Genomic DNA, 22,537 nt, shown 5'->3' on the forward strand with positions numbered 1-22,537 from the left:
ATATCCTTACATAATTACGTGAACAATTTGCAAACATAATTTTGCTTGAAATTGGAGTTTTTGAAAATGTACATAGTTAATTTGGAATTAGAATTGGTTTATTATTGTCATTTGTACCAAGGTACAGTGAAAAACTTGTGGCACTGGTGAGCTTTCTCAGCTGTGGTGTCTACGTGGTTGGACCAATTTGCTGGGATTCTACCTGGGATTAGAGGATATATAATCGTGCAGAGAGAAAATTAAGGCTGTAATCATTGGGTTACAAAAAGTTAAGAAGGATTTAACAGAATTATTCAAAATTTTGGAATGGTAAATGATGAAAGCTGCTGAATTTGGTAGCATTAACTAAAGAAACATAAAAAGGAAGAGTTTTATTCATGTGAAGGCTTATTAGAATATGAATTTATTGCCACGGGTTTAGTTGATCAAATTACAAATCAGATTAACACTCAAGAATAATGTGAAGGAATAAGGAAAGATATTGGAAATAATATTAAAGTGGATGGCTGACGTGGAACTGTGATGTGTTTTGGTCTGAATGGCCTTCTACTGCCCCCAGGTCTAAATTGAGGCTTTTAAAACATCAATTTACATTGTGAAGTATGCCTGTTTCATATTTATATCGCAAATAGATCATTCATTTATTCTGTTTGTAAGTTAAACAAGTATATCTTTCTGGGTATCCTTCTCATGAATAAGAGCAATTGAAAGTGGTGGTTACGTGCCCATGGGGAAATGTTGGAGGTTTGTGAGATGGGGAAAAGATAAAGTGTTCTAAACTATGATCAAAGTTCTGCAGTTTTTAAGAGTGTGTTACAAGTAAAAGCCCTTGTCTAATTCCTTTGTTTCCTTGGATATATGTTTCAGTACTTGGATTTCCAATCTCCAAAGGGCACTGCAGATATTGAAATGAGTGCAGCAGTGGAGATGGCATTACGGCTAAGAGATTCTAGACAATGTTACCAACAATTCTATGAGAGCATTGCAGCCTGAAGTGGCTTTATAGTGTTCCATGATTAAAAGAATGCTCACCTTGTTCTGTGAAGTGAATTTGAATAGTGAAGCAGCAGTTTGCGAGTCATGGTATTTCTATGTGGTTTCTCCTTAATGTGATCCTTTTTTGTGCATCATCCTCCAGCAGATTGCACCCGGTTTACAGATGTAACCTAAAACTGTTGCACTTTTTAAAAGAGCAGCAAAATTCACTGCTCAGCGTAATATTGTCTTCCTCAGCTTCATTAAAGCAGCTCTGCTTTCTGTCAAAGAGACATTCTTTTGTCTCCAATAAATGAGTCAGACTGAGCAAGGGGGCTGGTTTGTGTTTTGTGCAGGGCTGCAATTGAAAGCAGTAGTGTGACCGTTAATGTCATAGTTGGGTCGACATATCACTCCAGATTTGTGTAGTGATGTCTGAACTCAGTTATGAGCTTATGTGCTTTGGAGAAGAACTTTTGACCCATTTACCTGTTTACTTAATCAAAAAATTCATTTTTTTCTTTATGTTTTCACTTTTATCTTCTTCCCATTTTTTCACCTCTCAGTTTGTTCCTGAATTTCAGACTTTTCCAAATGGGAGGGTGACTGAATGTACAGAATTCTTCCTGATTATTCCTTGAATGAAACTCTGGGCAGTACCAAACCAGCTAAATTGATAAATTGGTTTATTATTGACACATGTACCGAGATACAGTGAAAAACTTGTTTTGCATACCATTCATACAGATCAATTCATTACAACAGTGCATCGAGGTAGTACAAGGTAAAACAATAACAGAATGCAGAATAAAGTGTTACAGTTACAGAGAAAGTGCAGTGCAGGTAGACAATAAGGTGCAAGGTCATAACGAGGTAGCTTGTGGAGTCAAGAGTCCATCTTATCTCACTAGGGAAACTGTTCAATAGTCTTATAACAGTGTCCTTGAGCTTGGTGGTATGTGCTTTCAGGCTTCTGTAGCTTCTGCCCGATGGGAGAAGGGGGAAGAAAGAATGTCCGGGGGCAGGTGGGGTCTTTGAGTATGCTAGCTGTTTTACCAAGGTAGCGAGAAGTATTGACAGAGTCCAAGGAGGGGAGGCTGATTTCTGTGATGTACTGAGCTGTGTCCGCAACTCTGTGCAGTTTCTTGTGGTCATGGGCAGAGCAGTTGCCATACCAAGCCATGATGCATCCAGATAGGATGCCTTCTATGGTGCATCAATAAAAATTGGTGAAGGTGAAAGGGGACGTGCCAAATTCCTTTAGCTTCCTGAGGAAGTAGAGGCACTAGTGAGCTTTATTGGCTGTGGCATCTATGTGGTTGGATTAGGGCAGGCCATTTGGTGACGTTCACTCTTAGGGACATGAAACTCTCAATCCTCTCAGTCTCAGCACTGTTGATGTAGACAGGAGCATGTGCACCGCCCCTCTTCCTGAAGTCAATGACAAGCTCTTTTGTTTTGCTGACATTGAGGGAAAGGTTGTTGTCATGACACTATGTCACTAGGGTTTCTATTTCCTTCTTGTACTCTTGACTCATTGTTATTTGAGATGTGGCCCACTACAGTGGTATCATCTGCAAACTTGTAGATGGAGTTAGAGCAGAATCTGGCTATGCAGTTTTGAGTGTATAGTGAGTAGGGTAGGGGCTGAGGATGAAGCCTTGCAGGGCACCAGTATTGAGAATAATCGTGGCGGAGGTGTTGCTGCCTGTCCTCACTGATTGTGGTCTATTGGTCAGGAAGTCAAGGATCCAGTTGCAAAGGGAGGTGTTGAGTCTCAGGTGTAGGTGTTTGGACATGAGTTTGCTTGGAATTACAGTATTGATGGTGGAGCTGCAGTCAATAAATGATAGTCTAACATAGGTGTCTTTACTGTCCAGATGTTCCAGAGATGAATGTAGGGCCAGGGAGATGGTTTCAGCCTTAGGTGAAATGCAGTCGGTCGAGGTTGTCAGGGAGGCTGGAGTTAATGAGTGCCATGACCAGCCTCTTGAAGCACTTCATGATGAACAAGGATAGAAAGCTAATTAAAATCAGCTCCTTCAGGCAGCAACTGGACATTGCAATGACCACAGAACCCTGGTGTTGAGAGGAACCATTTATTTAGACTTATGCTCTTAATAATCATTCCTAGGCCCCAACCCATCCGTGTCCCAAAGGACATTCTGTGGATATTGGGTTTAACTATGAAGCCCTCCAGAGTGAACACTTGTCAGTGCTCAGTTTCCAAGTTTAGCTTAGCACTTACAGAATTATCATTTAGATGACTGCTGGATGGATTCTAGTGCTCATGGAACTGGGAGAAATGTGCGTTGTAGCTGTCTGTTCAATGTATTTTCCCCCCACAGATGGCTAAGCTGTCAGTAACCTGCTATTATAATTTATCTGAATATGAGCCCATGGATATAACCGATTATTTCATTTTCCTGAATGCAATTCTGATATGTGATATAAAGACCGAAAAGGCTCAGCTGGTAAGGCAGCGTTTGTGGAGCGAGAAGCAGAGTCCATGCTTTAGATTGATGACCTTTCATCTGGTCTCCATATGTCTCCATTTGATGACTGTTCATGTAATGTGAAACAACATCATGCACCTGAAATCACATGGGACTCTCAGACTATGTGATATCCACTTTGAATAAGGACAGAAAGCCATTCCTACCACCTCCACCCCACCCCCATTCACCATGCAGTTTACGATCTTTGTCTTTTGAACTGTGTTATCTTGCGTCAAGTTTAGGGAACAAGTTACAAAAATATATCTGTATATCCAAAACTGCACTTTGCACATAGAAACTTTGTGCCTTTAGTTACTTTGGCTGTAAAAGTGGAGCTTCTACTCCTGTAAATTTATCCGGATTTACAGAGATCTAAATTAATTGTTTTAAAATCAAGTTCATTCATTTACTATTTTTGAGGAACATGTGTGGCATTGGTAGCACCCAATGATATTTGGAGCAGAAACCAAATTGAACAGATACTATGTATTATATTCATTCTCTTCCAATGGCTTGAACACCTCCAAAACCCTCCCTCCTGTGTCCTAATTTGCGGTGCCTCATTTGTTCATGACCCCTGAGCTCATGCCCAATCCAGCAATCCCTCAATTTTAAAATTAGTTTTGCATCTCCTGATTGCTAACTTCCTCCAGGCCAGTAGTCCTCTGTGGTAATGACACTCCTTAAATTCTAGCATGTTGAGCAATTCTGAATTTAATTACTCCACCGATGATGGTCATGCCTTCTTTTATCAATGTATTAAGTTCTGAAATTCCCTGATAAATGTTTTATGCCTCTTTAACTCTCTATTTATCCATGTACAGTATATAAACAATATGTTCCTCGTGCGACAAGATTGTTATCAAACAGAAGTTGGCACTGCCATATAATGAGATTTTGATGCAAATGACCAATTGGGAAAGGAATTCAGAGCTCTGGGCCTTGGCAGCTATAGGCACAGTCTCTTCAAGATGTTCTTTCAAAGTTACTCCTTTTTATCCTAATAGCTCTTTATGTAGTTTGGTGTCAAATTTTGTTTGATATCCTTTTGAAGGAACTTGGGAAGTATTACCAACTTAAAGATGCTGTGTAAATGAAGGTCGACATTATTATTTGAATATCTGGCTACCTACACTAAGGAAGTAAGAAAGAACCTGCGTCTCTGTTTTGCCGTGTCTCTCAGAGATGTCAGTTGATAATAGCAAGAATACAGTGTGTACTTGTTGAACATGGGTAAATGAAGCATCCAACAATAGCAATTTGCATTGGTGTAGCACCAATCCAAGATGCTTCAGAAGAATGTAATCAAAATTTAACACTTCATCATGTAAAGAGTTATTGGGACAGTAGGTAAGTTTTAAGAAGTGTCTTGAAGGAGGAGAGAGAGGTGGAAAGGTGCAGTGGTTTAGGAACTGAATTTCAGAGCTTAGGGCGTAGGTAGCTGAAGGCGTGAATAACAGTGGTGATGCGAAGGATGGGGGGAGTGCTGAAGAGGCCTGAATTGGGTGAGTGTAGAGATTGCAGAACGTTGATGCAGAGGATGGGGGTCAGTTTGAGATAGGGAGGTAAATGTGCATGAGGTGAATTAGTAATCAATTTGTGTTTGGTGGTGTTAATTGAAGGGGCAATATTATCAGGGACCTGGAGGTTTGGCTGCTCTGTTTTGGATTTTATCATGGGGGCTTTAATATGCAGCTCAAGCTCCAGAACAATAACAGTTCTCAGCCTAAAGTTCCATCCAAAGGACAGCACTTAAGGCATGGCTGCATTTTCACAACACTTTTCCAAATTGTCACTCCACATTATGCTGGAGGGGTTTGGGGTGGTGTGGGGAAGCTGATGGCAGGGATTGAACTCTCAGCCTTCTGACCCAGAGGTGGGAGTGCTACACTGAGCAAAGCTAACACCTAATAAAGCTATATACAGTTAAGCGATCACATTTGAAATGTTAGTGCTTTTTTTTAAATTGTTTTTTTCAAAGTTACTTGAATTCCATCTCTTTTAGTTGTAAAAAGATACACAGTTGTAAATATTTTATTGGTTACAGGTGGTGGGCTGGTACCACCCTGTGCGTCGGTGTCAGATTCACTGTTCTACGAGGTGGCAAGGATGAGGTTTCTGTTTCTGACGTTTTCCCACATCATGAGTTACTGATCTCATTTATAGTGGAGGAGAAGCAGCTACATTTTTCCTTGAGCAAAAAGAAAATCAAAGGATTTGACTTAGTCCTATCACTCTGCTGTGTTAGTGGTAGCCAGGAAAATACTCCCTTTTCTTGGCTCAAGAACTTGAGTGGCAAGGGGGGGATGGTGGGAAGGAAGAAGATAAAAAAAAATGGGGTGGTGGGTAAAGAAGTCTTATCAATAATTACCTAAAAACCATGTGAAACACACGAGGCCTTGGTAGGTTAATTACAATAAATCTTGAGGAATAGCTGTGTTGCCATTAAAATCAGGTCAGAGATGAGTTATTCCTCAGCAACATACTATATTCTGCAATATACTCACCCAATTCATGGCTCTTCAGCACTCCCACTGTCCTTCACATCACCACTGTTATTCATGCCTTCAGCTATCTACGCCCTAAACTCTGAAATTCAGTCCCTATTATGCCAGCTCGTATTCCAGGGATTAGGTGATTCCATGTATGAATTGATTTGAAAGATTACTTTTTAAAAAATAAACAGGTTGAAATAATGAAACAATCCTATTCCTTAGGAATGTCAAATGACTCGACACTCCAGCATGTTCCATGATTACGCCTCAGGTTTATGTAAAGTGCATTCTTATTCATGTGAGGGTAATGCAACTTGTTCACCTGAAGTCTGGAAGGCATTCTGCAACCTAGATTGCTTTCGTGGATCTTAGAGGAGAAATCCTGGCAGTGCCATTCCATCATTGGAATTATAGTGATGGGGTATATCACCACCACCTCCAATTGTGGGGTTGTATGACTGAAGTGTCCAATCTATAGCAGGAGCACTCTGAAAAGGTACTAAAGCCACCTGAACAAGGTGAGAGAAGAATCATACATCACCCCGATGAATGGGGTGGAAATCTGGTGTAACTGAGGTCTGCTCCAGTTAAGTTACACAATGCCACTGAAATTAGCCCAAGTTTTGCTCTCCATTAGCCCAAAATTGTTCAATTTTTGGCTTCTGTCCTTTCATATTGTGTTTTGAGAGAGATTTGTAAATGTTAGTGATCATGGTGAATAACCTGTAACTATTTGCTACCATACAGGGACCTTTTCAAAGGGTTTCATCCAGAAAAGGAATGAAGTCAATCCAATATGGCCAAGTTAAAGTTTAATTTTCAATTTCTGAGCAACTTGGTTTACCAAAATCCTTTTATTGTTGCCCAATTTACCTTGTGCTGTAACGTGAACAATTCTAGAACTATATAAAGCATCAGATGCTCACTTCCAGTGTTTATGTAATATAAGTAGAGAATGAAGTATTGAAGGAAAAAGGACTTGCCTTCCATAGCCTCCCGAAGCACATTACAGAAAATTAAATACTTTAGGTGTAGTCACTCTTGTAAGTTTGTCAACCAATTTCACAGATAACCAGATAATCTGTTATATAATGTCGATTGGGGGATAAGTATTGACCATGGGTTTATATCCAAATTTGGTTGTTTTATATCAATGAGAGGGCAGATAAGGCTTCAATTTGTTATCTGATCTGAATGATGGCACCTCTGGCAGAGCAACACTCCTGAAGGGGTTCTAATGAAGAGTTTTGGACCTGAAATGTTAACTCATTTCTCTTTCCACAGATGCTGCCTGACTGGCTAAGTGTTTCCAGCATTTTCTGTCTTTATTTCAGGTTTCCAGCATCTGCAGGTTTTTTTTATTTTTAACACTTTCACTGCAGCTTTGTGTCAATATAGATTTTTGTGCTCAAGTCACCGAAGAGTTACTTGAATTCAGGACGTTCTGGCCAGGAATCGAGAGTGCTAATTGATGATTGAAGAAAACAGACTTGACGTAATGTTGAAGTGCAGGTATTTCCCGTAGAAACTGGGCATCATTGTATTAATCATCTTCTTAAGCAATTTCTCAAGTTTGAAGAGTTCTGTGAGTTCTAAGGTGGCTATGGAAGTACTGTAGAGCCTGCAGACTCTGCTGCAGGAGGTGGTGCACTTCTGCTGTCTTCACTTGGCTTCTGTGTGCTCTTGATGAAAAGACTTGAGATTCTCTGTGTCTTCCTGCATGCTGCATCTCCATTTTTATCAGTCACGGACCAAGGATTCCCACAAGTGATAAGAATGTTACAATATTTTAAGAAGGCTTCGAGAACATCCTTGAAGCATTCACCCTATCCTCCTGGCAATCTTTTGCCATGGAACTCAAGAGTTTTTATTTAAATTTGATGCCGACATTTATTGCTTTTGAACCAGGGCAGTTAAGATTTTACCATTTTAAGTGCCTGTTTCAGGAGTCTGGTGCCAGCCAGGCAAATGATGGAGCCTGCCCTTTGGAATTAGCTGAGTATAATCAGAGCCTCAATGCTGGGATGTTGGCCTGTGAGAGGATACTTAATTTGGTCTGTTTATCCCACCGATGGGTTGAGAGAATTTGCAGGAGGCAGCATTGGTGGTACTTCTCCAAAGCTTTTAGATGCCTCTAGATAGATTATTTCTCGAAGATGGGAGTCACTATTGCCCAGTAGACTAAGGGCTTAGTTTAAGGTCTTTTCATCAAACACTCATTTCCTCAGACAGACAAATGTTGTACATTGGAGATGGTAAGTAAATTCACATCCCTGAGAGGTAGCTTGGAGATATGTTGGGTGTCAGTGTTGTGTGGCAGGGCCAATTTAGAAGAGGACCTATGCCTTAAAGATGCTAAGTGTGAAGCTCATTATGCTCCAGTGAATGAGTTGACTTGCAGCTTAGCCTGTGAGAGTGCACATCTGTAGTATCATAGGCAGACTGCAGTTTGATGACTGAGGTAACAAACAATCTGCTAGAGGAGCTCAGTGGGTCGAGCAGCATCTGTGGAGGGAAAGGAGTTGCTGACTTTTTGGGTTGAAACCCCGCATCGGGACTGGGTGACTTAGTTCTGGAATGGAGTTGACAAATCTTCCCATTTGATTTCCACTACTGTGGGAATCTTGTTAGTAAGGTGCGATATTATTAGGAAGCGGATTTGAGTGATGACAAAATGTTGCTTGATCCGAATCTGCACTGGTATTGGGTCTGTTGTGGATCTTGCAGTTACAATTGCTGCTTGCATGCCATCGTGTAGAAGAATGAACACTGGATTCCACACAGTTCCACTTGGTTTGCAAAATCAAAGACTTTCATAAAATCCCTGAAGGCCAGATACAGTTGCATTTTTTAGAGTTGAATCAGAATCAGGTTTACTATCACTGTCTTATATCATGTGAAATCTGTTGTTTTGCGGCAGCTGTGCAGTGCAAAGACATAAAAAACTATAAATTACAAAATAAATATATAGTCCATAACAAAACCAATGAGGGAATGTTCATGAACTGTTCAGAAATCTGATGGCGGAGGGGAAGAAGTTGTTTTTGAATCGTTGAATGTGGGCCTTCAGTCTCCTGTACCTCCTCCCTGATGGTAGCAACAAGAAGAGGGCGTGTCCCAGATGGTGAGGGTCCTTAATGATGGATGACATCTTCTTGAGGCACCGCCTCTTGAAGATCTCCACAATGGTGGGGAGGGTTGTGCCCGTGATGGAGCTGGCTGAGTCTACAACTCTCTGCAGCCTCTTTCGATCCTGTGCATTGGAGCCTCCATAACAGGCTGTGATGCAACCAGTCATAATGCTCTCCACCATCTGCAGAAATTTGCAAGAGTCTTTGCTGACATACCAAATCTCTTCAAACTTCTAACAAAGTAGAGCTGCTGGCGTGCCTTCTTTGTGATTGCATCAATGTGTTGGGCTCAGGACAGATCCTCTGGGATGTTGACACCCAGGAACTTAAAGCTGCTCACTCTTTCCACTGCTGACCCCTCAATGAGGATTGGTGTGTGTTCTCCTGACTTCCCCTTCCTGAAATCCACAATCAATTTCTTGGTCTTACATTGAGTGCGAGGTTGTTGTTGTGATACCACTCAACCAGCTGATCTGTCTCACTCCTGTACACCATCTCATCACCATCTGAGATTCTGCCAACAACAGTGGTGTCATCGGTGAATTTATAAATAGTGTTTGAGCTGTGCTTAGCCACACAGTGTAGAGAGAGTAAAGCAGTGGGCTAAGCACGAGTTGTGTGGTGATGATCATGTCCGCTCTACCCCTTGATGATTGGGGTACAGTGATTAGGTTGTCTGTGAATGTTTTAGCCCCGAGTTCCCCAAGAACATACGGTGTGCTAAACAAATTTAGAGGTGGTGCCTGTCCGTCCGCGCTCCAGGCCATAGCAACGGCACTTCGTGACGATTGCTGCCCCACAGCAGTGGCCAGTTATCCGAGGCCAGTTATGCAATCCGTGGCGTTTGGGTATCATTTTGTTTAGGCGAGATTCTGACTTAGAGGCGTTCAGTCATAATCCCGCGGATGGTAGCTTCACACCATTGGCTCCTCAGCCAAGCACATACTCCAAATGTCCGAAGCTGCACTTGTACTGAGGAGGATTACTATTGCAACAACACATGATCAATAGGGTAAAACTAACCTGTCTCATGATGGTCTAACGGTTGCCAGATATTGTGATCATGAGAACCTTCTAGAAAGGAGACAACTCCAGTTGTGGTATTACATAGGGGTCTCCCTGCTGTTTGCCACAGGAAAGGTCATCGCAGGTGTTAACCTTAACCATCTCCTCCCAGTGGCCAAAGATCCACTCCCCAAGTCACAGTGTGGATTTCAAACTAACCTGTCTCTGATGGTCCCCATTGTGTTCTACTTTTCCCAGATGAGGCTGTGGATTTGTGTCAGATGTTCCTTTCCACCAAGTTTTAGAACTAATGTCTGCTCCAGAGGCCTTGTTGTTTTCATTTGGCAATGACCTTTATAATCTTTTGGCATTATGGGGAGATAGGACTGACTTAGTGTGTTGCAATATGCAGACAAGGACAACATCTCAATGAAGGAGTTCTTTGAAGTGCTCTTAGCAGGCACTAACTGCCTATTTATCTTTAATGAGCTCTCCTCCATTCTTGTCATTCATTGAGGTAGACACTTGGGTGTTTGTGCCATAGAAAAACCATGAAGAAAGCACACCAGCGTCTCTACTTTCTTTGAAGTTTAAGGAGACTTGGCATGTCATCGAAGACTGACAAACTTTTATGGATGGACAGTGGAAAGCATTCTGACTGGTATGGGAACTCCAATGCACATCTACACAAGAGGCTACAGAGAGTAGTGGACTCAGCCAGTTTCATCATGGGTACAGCTCTCCCCACCATCGAGGACACCTACAAGAGGCAACATTTCAGGAAGGTGACACCCATCATTAAGGACTCCCATCATTTGGGCTATGCCCATCAGGTGGGAGGTACAGGAACCTGAAGACCCACACCTCAAGGTTTCAACAACAGCTTCTTCCTCACTGTCATCGGGTTCTTGAACCACTTGAAAAACCCTAATTCTACCCTGCACTATATTCCCCTCAACTTGCACTAATGTCATTATGTTATTTCTGTTTATTTTGCTGTGTAAGTTATGTATAGTTTATGTTAATTTAAGTTTATGTAATTTATGTTTGTCATGTTTGTAATGTACTGTGCTGCATTTCATGGCATTTATGCCCTGGACAATAAACTTGAATGAGCATAGCCTTGAATGCACTGAAGAATCTGTGCATGTCTTGGTTATCAGCGACCACTCCAACCATTATCTGTTCTTTTGGTGATGAAGTTTTCAGTTGGACCTCAGCTTTGAAGTGTCTGTACAACTTTTTTTTATCCTTGCAGTTTACAAAACACCTTGTGTTTGACATTAACTAACTCATGGATCTCTTGGTCATTTTCATCAAACCAGTTCTTATGTTTTCTCTGGAAAATTTGCTTCACAAATGGGAGTATGTGGACTTCAGATGTCCAGATGCTGTGGACATACTCTGGCTCATGCTGGTTTGGAGCCGTCAGGTAATATCACTGCTATGTATAAATGTCACTTTCAGTCTTTTGGTTGTTTTCTTTCCATTGAGTCAGAAGGCCTTGATTTCGTGCTGCACTCCAGAAACTGAGCACTTTATATTGATGTGCTGAAATAATGTGACATTAAACCATAGTCCTGTCTGCCATCTCAGATCTCAAAGCAATCTCTGCCCTATTGTCCTGACCAATATCTTTTCCTTAATCAATACCACAGTTTTTGGTTGTGAGGCATTGTGTGCAAATTGGCTTCTGACGACAAATAATTAGTGTTCACACTTAAGAGTTAACTAATAAAGTATGAAAGTCATTAGATGAATGCAGATTCATCTTTTGGTACTTAAATAGAAAATATTATTTTCATTTGCTAGAATTGTTCCTGTAGCATAGATTAAACGATCGGGTGTTTTATGCATAATAAGATATCTTTATTAGTCACATGTACAGTGAAATACATCCTTCGCGTAGAGTGTTCTGGGGGCAGCCCGCCAGTGTTTGCCGCCAACGTAGCATGCCCACAATTTCCTAACCTGTATGTCTTTGGAATGTGGAAGGAAACTGGAGCACCCAGAGGAAACCCATGCAGACACGGAGAACGTACAAACTCCTTACGGACAGTGGCCAGAATTGAACTGGGGTCTCTGGCGCTGTAATAGCATTACGCTAACCGCTATGAATGTTGCATGATGCATTGCATGATTTTGTGAAGTGAAAGAAGGTTAAAATTTCTAATAATTTGTTATGAGTAATCACTAATGTTTGCTATATATGGTGTGGATAGAACTGTGGATAGAAGTGTGTCTTTGAAAGAGTTAAGGGCATCACAAAGTAAAGCTGAAATGAGCAATAAACTAAGAATAAATTGACCTGTATGAAGAGATTTATGTTTAGCAATTCCACAAGTTCATGGAGACTCACAAAAGGAATAGGATGCTTTGAAATGTCAGCAGAGGATCCCTAGATCCAACAGCTTGGGGTTTGGGAACATGTTGTAAATGTGAGCCCTTTCTTTATCCTTTTATGAAAGCAAAGAGCAATTTTCTTCTCCAGTGCCCTTCTATCTATTTGTATAGAGAACACTGGAATAGTTTTGTTCTTTCACCAACAGTTACATTATCAAAAAATTGTTCATTCCTGAGATGTAGTTTTAAACAATTTAAAAAAAATTCTTGTTAAGAGTTTTGTTCTAGAGTTCAACCCAATTCATTAAAACTCAAAGTCATTATAGTACATGCACTGCAAAGAAAGCATTCCTTTGAAAGTGCTTCATGCAAAATGCCTAGAAAAGTATCCAATTAAGTTTTCCCATCTTCAATGCCGCACAGTATGTATTTTTAGAAATTACTTGGCACAATCACCAGAAACACTGTGAAATCGGCAAGGTACTTTCGAAAATTAACCATACTGATTAACCGGGGCCTAAAAAAGGTTATGTTGAGGAAGCACAGAACAGTTCCTTTGCTGACAGCACATTCTCAACAGCCCTGTTTCAGCAGGTGTCAGTTAACTATATACGTGAGCTTCTTTGAATAACAATAGCAGAATCTTGGCAATAGCTTATTTGATCATAGTAGCAGCCAAGAGTATTTAACTCTCTGGCTGGGGGACTGCCTGGAGTTAATGCTATTAGTTGTGGAAAATAGATTGATTAGATGTGAATTAATTTTACAATAATCTGTGTAAGTATCTTTAGCTTTACCCCTGGGATCTCTGCCCTTCCCTAACTCTACCCTCTTTCATAACTCACACAGCACAGAAACAGGCGCACTACATCCATGCCACCCATCAAGTATCTATCTGCACTATTCCTATTTTCCAGCACTTGGTCTGTAGCCTACTGTGCCTTGGCGATTCATGCTCTACTGTTGATGACCATATCATCAGCTGCTTCTCCCCTTGACTCTTTACTTTCTTTCAAAAGGGGTGTTGAGATAAAAGATAAGCTGTGATCATTAAATGGTGGATCAGACCTGAAGGCTGAATGGCCTTGGATGCGGAACTTGCACCTTCTCTCTGTGACCGTGTGGGTTGCCTTTTAGTGCTTTGGTTTCCTCGCACATTCCAAAGAAGTATCAGTAGGTAAATCAATTACTGTAAATTACCCCTTAGCGTACATTAATTGAAACAAATAACAAACAGGAGTTCATGAGCATGTGTTCATGAGAGAGAATAAGTTGCAGCGTACAGTGAAGTAAGAAAAGGAAGAGTGAGACTAATGGGATTATTCGTTTGGGAACTGTCATGGACTTGATGGGCCAAGTGGCATCATTCTGTGTCCTTATATATAAGATAAGGATTGCCTACCTCTGCCTTCCATTTCTTTCATTTTTATACTCATTGACTCTCTACTGCTCTCTTTTAAGATGCGCCTTAATATCCACCTAATCGGCCATGTTTTGGTCATCTGTCCTAACGTAGTTTTTTCTGAACATGTTCCATTAAGTTTTTTGGGGGATTTTTTTATTATGTAAAAACACTATATAAAAATTCTTCTTGTTACTTCAGTGTAACTTGATGTGCAAGTTATTTTGGATGTGCACAAAATTGGTTCTATCTGGTAGCATTTAGTGAATGGATGTAAAATTTCAGGAATCATGTGATGCTGAGACTCCTGGCATACAACGACTCAGAGAGATAATGGTTACAATTGATGGGTTCTTTGTCCATCAAAATGATGATCCACTGAGGTCCCAATCACATTATTTAAAATCTGAGCTTGCTATCTATCGGATTTGAGTAAGCAGCATTGAGAAGAGAGAAGCATAAACATCAGGATATCTAGTTTATCAATATTTAAGGGAAGTTTCAGATAGTACTTGTTTTTTTTGGACCTTCCTACTGCAGTATTCCCTGCTGTGTTGTCACATTTTATACCAGATGTGAATATAATGTTCTTTTTTGCAAAGTAAAGGTTTTTTTATTTGTGTTGGCAATCGTTACAAGCAAAGAGGACATCCTCATTCAGTCTGGTGAGCTGCTTTTCACCTCTCCAGATGTAACTAGCTGTTATATTAAGAACCCCACCTAAATAGGCATTGTGCCGTTAATCTCATGTTGATTTGTGGGAATTATTGCTTGCTTGAGAATTGCGTCCCAAGACCTCCAAAAAGTGAATTTATTGAATTCAGTTCTGTTAAAGTCCTCGTCACTTTGTACAGTGCAGCATAGATTTGTGTGATTCTAGTGCTTAAACTAAACCTAACCATGGCAGGCGGTGATCCAGTGGAAGTTTGGATTGTTGCATTTGGTTAAAACTTGAATATTGCTTCCAAATGTGATAATTTTTTTATTTATTCATCTGTGGGATGTTGACTTTGCTGGCAAAGCCAGCATTTATTTCATATCCCTAATTGTCCTTGAACTGAAGTGACAGTTAAGAGTCAACACATTGCTAGTCTGAAGTCACATATAGGTTAAATCAGATAAGGATGGCAGATTTTCTGAAGGACTTGGATGGGTTTTTAATTCAATAGTTTATGGTCACCATTACTGATACTAAGTTTTTAGACCAGATTTACTTAATTACTTGAATTTAAATTCCTCAACTGCCATATTGAGGTTTGAACTGCTGTCTCTTGGTCAATAGTCCAGGCCTTGGGCTATTCGTCTAGTAACTTAACTAGTCTGCTACTGTGCCCAATAACGTTGTTTGTTTTCTCAGTGGATAGTATTCTGACCTGAGTCAGAAGGTCATAATTTCAAAAGTACACACCAGGACTTGGATTTAAACTCTTGATGGTTCACTGCTGGGCAGGTCTAGGAGAATACAACACTGTCAGAGGTGCTGCTGTTCAGATGATCATATAAGTCCCAGGTACCTCTTCCCTGTTCTGACAGGCTTTAGAAAATCCACCACACTGTCAAAAACCTATTACCTCATTGTTTGGTCTAACATTCCTCTCCCAATCAATACGACCAAAAAGAAATGGAGTAAGTGGTTAAAAACATATGAACAATGTAGGATCTTGCTGTATGCCATGTTGTATGATGTCAAGGACTTTGAGAAGTTTTAGAAAGCTGTGAAAGTGCTGTTACAATGCAGCTCTTTCTTTTCTGATAAATGAGGCTTTGACTTTTGTGCCTATAAATGTCCAGTGATATAAAGGCCGGATGATGCTGTCATCTGTCGTTCGTTTATAGACTTGGCTCAAGTGATATGGATGTGCCAAAAGGATTGTGGAGTCGTTCCAAATCCGTATTTGTACCACCAGTCTTTAAAGTTAAGTGTAGAAAAATATAGTCCATCAGTAGGTATTTATCACCACATAAAGGAGTTTTCAGGCCATCTACTTGAACTTACTGCTTTGTAAACTTGCATATGTTTGTGCTGTATTAGATGCACATAGAATGCAAGTGCCGTTATACAGACTACAAAGGTGCCTGTTGCATTCTCTAGCCTCTTCTGTGATACTAATATCAGAATCCTGGTAAAGAAATATGTGTTTTGAAACTCATTTTTGTTTACAAATCCTTTCATGATCTTGTCCATCTGTAAATTATCCAAGGTTTGTATGTTTTGCTGCAGTTACTCTTGTTCTATGAAATTAAGGTGAGCACCAGATGAATTCCTCAGTAACATTTTGATTTTATGTTAGAAATCAATTGAGACGCTCCGAATTTGTGGACCTTTCTGTAAAAAGTGCTATGGTGATAAAAGGTGCAACCTTCATCACGGATCTTGAAAATAAAATTGTGCAAGAGCAGAGCCTGAAGAAAGTAGAGAAACAACTGTTTTATTGTCTGTAAATAATTTGCTTTCTTCACTTCCGTTCCAGAGGTTGACAAATTGCTGAGGGTGGACCTGGTGATGCTGGTTACTCTGTGCCTTGCTCAATTTACATTATTCGTATACAAGCAAGACTAGATAAGATATCTTTATTAGTCACATATACATCGAAACACACAGTGAAATGCACCTTTTGCATAGAGTGTTCTGGGGGCAGCTCGCAAGTGTCGCCACGCTTCCGGTGCCAACATAGCATGCCCACAACTTCCTAACTCATACGTCTTTGGAATGTGGGTGGAAACCGGAGCACCTGGAGGAAACCCACTCAGACACGGGGAGAACGTACAAAATCCTTACAGACAGTGGCTGGAATCGAACCCGGGTCGCTGGCGCTGTAATAGCATAATGCTAACTGCTACACTACTGTGCCTGCCCTATCATTGTCAGCAAGAGGTGGTGAGGGTGCTGCAAGGCATCCGAGACTGAACCTGTCCTCAGCTGACATTAAAACCTGTGCTCTACCCGCAACATTGGATTGCAATTAGGAGTGTATTTGTTGCTTTCCTAACCAAGGGTCACTTAGCCATTACAGAGTGCCTAATACTGTCCTGACTGATTGAGGCATGGATCTTCATCTGTGAAACACCCTGAAAAAATGAGCTTAGTCATCGGGAAGGTGACATGTGCTTTCCATCTTAAAATAAAGATGGAAGGGGAATTGGATATAAAAAAATTTATGAAAGTTAGTGATCCATTTATTCTGAAAATTTGATTAAATTTAACATTCCTAGTTATGAATGTCTCCTACTTTGGCGCTCTGTTACTTTAAAGATTCTTGCTCATTTTCTCAAATGAGTAACATCAAAGTAGTGATTAAAGTGAGTGAGATTTTTTATTTGGCCAACGTACATTGTATTTAATAACTATCATAAATCAAAACTGCACAACTTCCTCTCTCACTTACCTCAGCCTTTTTACAGAGTCCCTGGTGATTTTCAGCCATTTAATTAAACTCAATGATAGCACATTAAAAGAATGCACCAATGCTTGGCTGCCATGTTTCTATGGTGTCCATTGGAGAAAATAACAATAGCAATGATAAAGAGATGTCAGCTCATCTTTGAAATATGTTTCAAGAAGTCAATATACAACATTGTGTGTTCTTTTTAATCCCTTTTTGCAAATAAATAAGGAAAACAGTGAAGGAATGAGAAAAAAAGGGCTAAGAGGGAATAGAATGAATATTTTTTTAAAAGTGCAGTAAACTTTAGAGAGAAAAAAAACACGTTCAATGTAAGAAGGGAGATTGTGAAACAGGACATCAGGATATGCCTGCTCTTTTTAAAATAATACTACAGTTAATTTCCCCTTGGTAAACTTCCGCTTAATGCCTCAACAGAAAGCCTGTGTCTCCAACAGTGCTGTATTCCCTCAAAAATTACAGCCTTGATTTAGAAGTAAAAATATATCTAACACAGCCAAGGTAATACAAAACCGATAAGTATTTTTTTAAATATATAAACAACACAGCACATGTTTTCATGGAAGTGACAGAATATAATGTGACATTTATTTGAAAGCTGAGATTGACCAAATGGACTCAATCGTCTTTATCTGCCTTGTTCATTTTTACTTTCAAATACCCTTTCCATTTATTTCAATGTTGTCATTCAAATCTTGAGTGATGTTAAATGGGAGAATAGCACTTTTCTGTTTTGTTACATTGAAATCCCAGACTCCCTGCAGTGTGGGATCAGCTTTTTTTCCTTTAGTACACAAAAGTGTCATTCTCCTCTGCACACAAGGAGGGTTAGAGTTTGGAGAGAGGGCACTAAGATAACCTGCTTGATTTGTTTTCTCCCACATTATTTTGGTAGAGTTTTAAATGTTTTGCTTATTTCAGTCATCAGTCATTTCTCCAAACATACCTTTGCTCATTGCGGCCAAAAAGTTCTATTTTAACTTCATCAGTCCGCAGGACTTGTTTCCAAAATGCATCAGGCTTGTTTAGATGTTCCTTTGCAAACTTCTGATGCTGAATTTTGTGGTGAGGACGCAGGAAAGTTTGGAGAAAAAAGGGTGCAGAATTTCACGAAAAGAACACCTCTCCAACTGTTAAGCACAGGGGTGGATCGATCATGCTTTGGTCTTGTGTTGCAGCCAGTGGCATGGGGAACATTTCACTGGTAGAGGGAAGAACGAATTCGATTAAATACCAGTAAATTCTGGAAGCAAACATCACACCATCTTTAAAAAAAACTGAAGATGAAAAGAGGATGGCTTCTACAATAGGATAACGATCCTAAAAACACCTCAAAATCCACAATGGACTACCTCAAGAGGCACAAGATGAAGGTTTTGCCATGGCCCACACAGTCCCATGGCCTAAAAATCATCAAAAATCTGTGGATAGACCTCAAAAGAGCAGTGCATGCAAGACGGCCCAAGAATCTCACAGAACTAGAAGCCTTTTGCAAGGAACAATGGGTGAAAATCCTTCCAACAAGAATTGAAAGACTCTTAGCTGACTACAGAAAGTGTTTACAAGCTGTGATACTTGCCAAAGGGGGTGTTACTAAGTACTGACCATGCAGGGTGCCCAAACTTTTGCTTCGGGCCCTTTTCCTTTTTTGTTATTTTGAAACTGTAAAAGATGGAAATAAAAAAGTAATCTTGCTTAAAATATTAAAGAAATGTGTCATTTTTAACTTTATGCCTTTTGGAAATCAGGTCATCTTTTACTTGCTTAGCTATTCACAGTAACAGAAATTTTGATCAGGGGTGCCCAAACTTTTGCATGCCACTGTACTTTTTGTATTGATCAGAAAGGAATTGTAGCATTGCCACATGTACTGGTTACTCAGTTTGGGTGCGCTACTACAGATAAGATCACTTTTTCAACTGGAGTGTGTGCTTACAGCATTATTCAGCACTAGCTGCAATGTCTTGAGGGACAGTACAATCAATTCTCAGCAATCTATTTTTAATTTTCTTCTTCTTCCTACTAAATAGTTGAAAATTAATCCAGAAGATTTGGTTTTCATATTGTTCCTTTATTTCTGTGTGCCATCTAGTTGTCTGCTGTAAGAGCACAAATGTAACATGGACAGCAAGTTAGACAAATGATGTGGGAATTTGCTTTCAGTGGTGTTAGTTGGCGAGGACACTAGAAGTCTCTTTTCTAAATAGTATCTGGGATTGTTTACATCAGCATGGGATCTGTTTAATATCTCATTCCAGAAGATCTCACCTCCAGCAATTCAGCACACCTACTGCCTCAGTACTGCACTGTGAAGTAGAACACGTTAAATCACAATGTTTTTGCTTTATTGTGCAAAATAAAATGTAATTTGTCAAACTTGTATAATGGTTGGTTAATACCTGATATTACCACAAAATAAACTGAATTATTGAAAGGAAAATAATTTTCTTTTCAACTACTTTTCTAATCTCCATCTCTCGAGGAGGCGCCAGTGGATGTTGTGCTGTGTATTGAAGGATAGTAATAGAAACCATGTTCAAGTAAATACATCAACATTGACAGAATGTCTGTGCTGGAAATAGCTCTCAGATTGTGCAATTCTGAACACATTAGGAGTTTCGTGCTGTGCAGCTGTTTGTGAAAATTTGAGAATTTGCTGTGGTAGAATAAAGCAAACATTATTGATGCTGTGTATATAACATGCACACACAGACAATGTAAACATGTGCATATACTGTCAAATGGAATGGTTTCCCGACAGTACATTCTTGTTTAGCGCCTCAATGTCTATTGTTTTATTTATTTATGAAGTCTTATGTAAATTAATTTTCAAGCAGAAAGCCCACAATTTCGTTTTTAATGTGTGCGTGAGATGCCATTTTTAGTGTTTGGAAACAAAACACAAGTTAGTTTTACTGGATTAGAAAATAGAGCAGTGTGTTATTGATAGTACCACATGAAGATTAGGTTAAAATAGAATCGTTAACTAGAATGAAGCTTGGGTGGCTTGCTAATATTGCCTGGACTTACAGATATGATACCAGTGTTAATCATACTCTGCAAATCATCTGCAAAACATTACTAGAAGAAGATAGATGAGTATTTAGCCCCAGAATGTCCCAAAGCACTTTACAACCAGTTAAACACCTTTTAAAATGCTGTCATTGTTGTCATGTAGGGAACTGCACTACCAAATTTATGCACTACATGTTCTTCCAAACAGTAGTGACCAGATAATAAATTTTAGTGCTGCCCTACTGAAGTATAATCATTAGCTATGACAGTAGGAATACTCTTTGAAGATGATTCTAAGTTTTCTTTTGGTGCTTAAGAGGATTAGTATTGGTTATTTTTGTAAAACAAAATCTAGTACAGTTAGAAATAAACCAGGAAAAACATGGCAAGTCTATCAGCATCTACAAGCAAGTCAAATTGGTGTTCATGCGGAAGCCTTCATCAATTTTAGTTGAAAATAACGGAAATTCTAACCTAGTAATATTTTGCAGATGATGTTTCTCCTGTGTTTTGAATATTTTCTGTTTTCATTTAGGGCAGACTATTATTCTGGCCATTTATTGATTATAGATCATTGTATTTGAACAAGGAACATTCCGTAGGAAGTCTTGTTATTCTGACTTTATTCCCTTTGCTTTATAATGCAGGTGCTTGTCAGTGAGGATGCTGAAGGTAAAGGCATAGTGGCTCATTTCCTGGCTCATGATAATAAACCCATTTCCTGCATGGCTTTCAATCCCAGTGGTAAGTGCAACTAGTTTGTCTTCATGGTTTTCAAATATTAACTCTCTGAACACCATGGTGCATCTATAATTGAACCTTCAAAAATGTACCAATCTTAACAGAAATGAGCAAGGCTAAATGAATCGATCAACTTCCCTCAAGCATTTATTTCCTAATTAATTTAATGATTTGTAATATGCCTTATATTAAGCTTAAATCACAGCAGTGGCAGCTATTATTTCTGCCATCTCCACATTATATACTGTATCTCATGTGATTGGTTAAAAGATTGATAGAAATATGAAAGACTATTAACTAGTGGGTCTTAAATAACTCTTGATTGTGCATGGAAAGCCATTCCAAGTGTTGAGGAATTATTTCATGCAGAAAAATATTCTAAATTGATATTGGTTCCAAATTTCCTGATTATCAGCTCATACATGAAGTTATCTAGAAGTTGCAGCTTATGTGTAGATTATTCAGTCCAAATGGTTTGTGCTGGACACAAACTTCTTCCATCCTATTCTCACTAGCTGCATATCCTTCAGTCTCTTTCTTGCATAGGTACATGTCATTTCCCTTGAAAGATATCACTGCTACTTGTTTCTGTCTAAACCTACCATTAAGTGGTACAATTAATGTTATCCTTACTTTTCTGACATTCTCAGTTCTTAGCTTTTCAAGCTGAAAGTGTTGTGTTTCTCTGATCCTTTATCATAACTAAATCCACTGATTGTAAAGAGCCAGCCTTATGGTTCTTCTTTGCACAAATTCCAGCTGTTGAATGACTTGCTTGTGGCTTGGTGATAAATCTGTGCACAAGGTACAGTTTGACCAGATCAGTTAATGTACTGTTACATCAATCTGCAGAATTAATTCAGCAAAGTACAGTCTATTTCCTTCAAGTGTTAATTGCTGCTTGTTTTTGAGTGCAAATTTCAACATGGTTGGATTTCATGCAACATAGTTGGTTCAACAAGTAAGCATGTCACCACTCAATGTGTTCCAATAAGTGGTGTCTACAAATGTGCTACCATCTTACCATGTTTTCTGAAGTTTTGACTGCAATAATTTAAAGAGGGTTAAATAGTGTCCTAGAGTAATACAGCACAGAAACATGCCCACCTCGTCCATGCCGATCAAGATGCCCACCTCAGCTAGTCCCATTTGGCCCATATACCTCTAAACCTTTCCTATCAATGTACCTGTCCAAAGTCTTTTAAATGTTGTTATTGTACCTGCCTCCACCACTTCCTCTTGCAACTCATTCCATATACGCACCACCCTCTGCATGAAGAAGTTACCCTCAGGTCCCTTTTAAATCTTTCCCCTCACTTTAAACCTATGCCCTTCGGTTTTTAATCCCCTTTCCCTGAAAAAAAGACTGTATGCATTCACCCTATCTATGTCCCTAATGATTTCTGCACCTCTATAAGGTCACCCCTCAGTCTCCTATGTTCCTAAGAATAAAGTTTTAGCCCACCTAACCTCTCCCTATACCTCAGGCCCTTGAGTCCTGGCAACGTTCTCATAAATGTTCTTTGCA

The 22,537-nt window shown here is 39.6% G+C and overlaps 1 protein-coding gene across 3 annotated transcripts in view; it reads left to right on the forward strand.

The window, feature by feature from the left end:
* The window catches only part of bcas3 (BCAS3 microtubule associated cell migration factor), a 760,056-nt gene that overhangs the window by 177,103 nt on the left and 560,416 nt on the right, over nt 1–22,537 (forward strand). For all 3 annotated transcript variants that reach the window (XR_007957928.1, XM_052035317.1, XM_052035318.1), the window contains exon 13: nt 20,916–21,012. Coding sequence is in view for 2 of the 3 variants with exons in the window: in XM_052035317.1 (XP_051891277.1) it covers nt 20,916–21,012 (97 nt within the window). In the remaining variant the exon portion in view is untranslated. The remainder of the gene's footprint in view (nt 1–20,915; nt 21,013–22,537) is intronic.

The sequence above is a fragment of the Pristis pectinata genome, chromosome 21 (genome assembly GCF_009764475.1).
Source record: "Pristis pectinata isolate sPriPec2 chromosome 21, sPriPec2.1.pri, whole genome shotgun sequence".
Classification (NCBI taxonomy): domain Eukaryota; kingdom Metazoa; phylum Chordata; class Chondrichthyes; order Rhinopristiformes; family Pristidae; genus Pristis; species Pristis pectinata.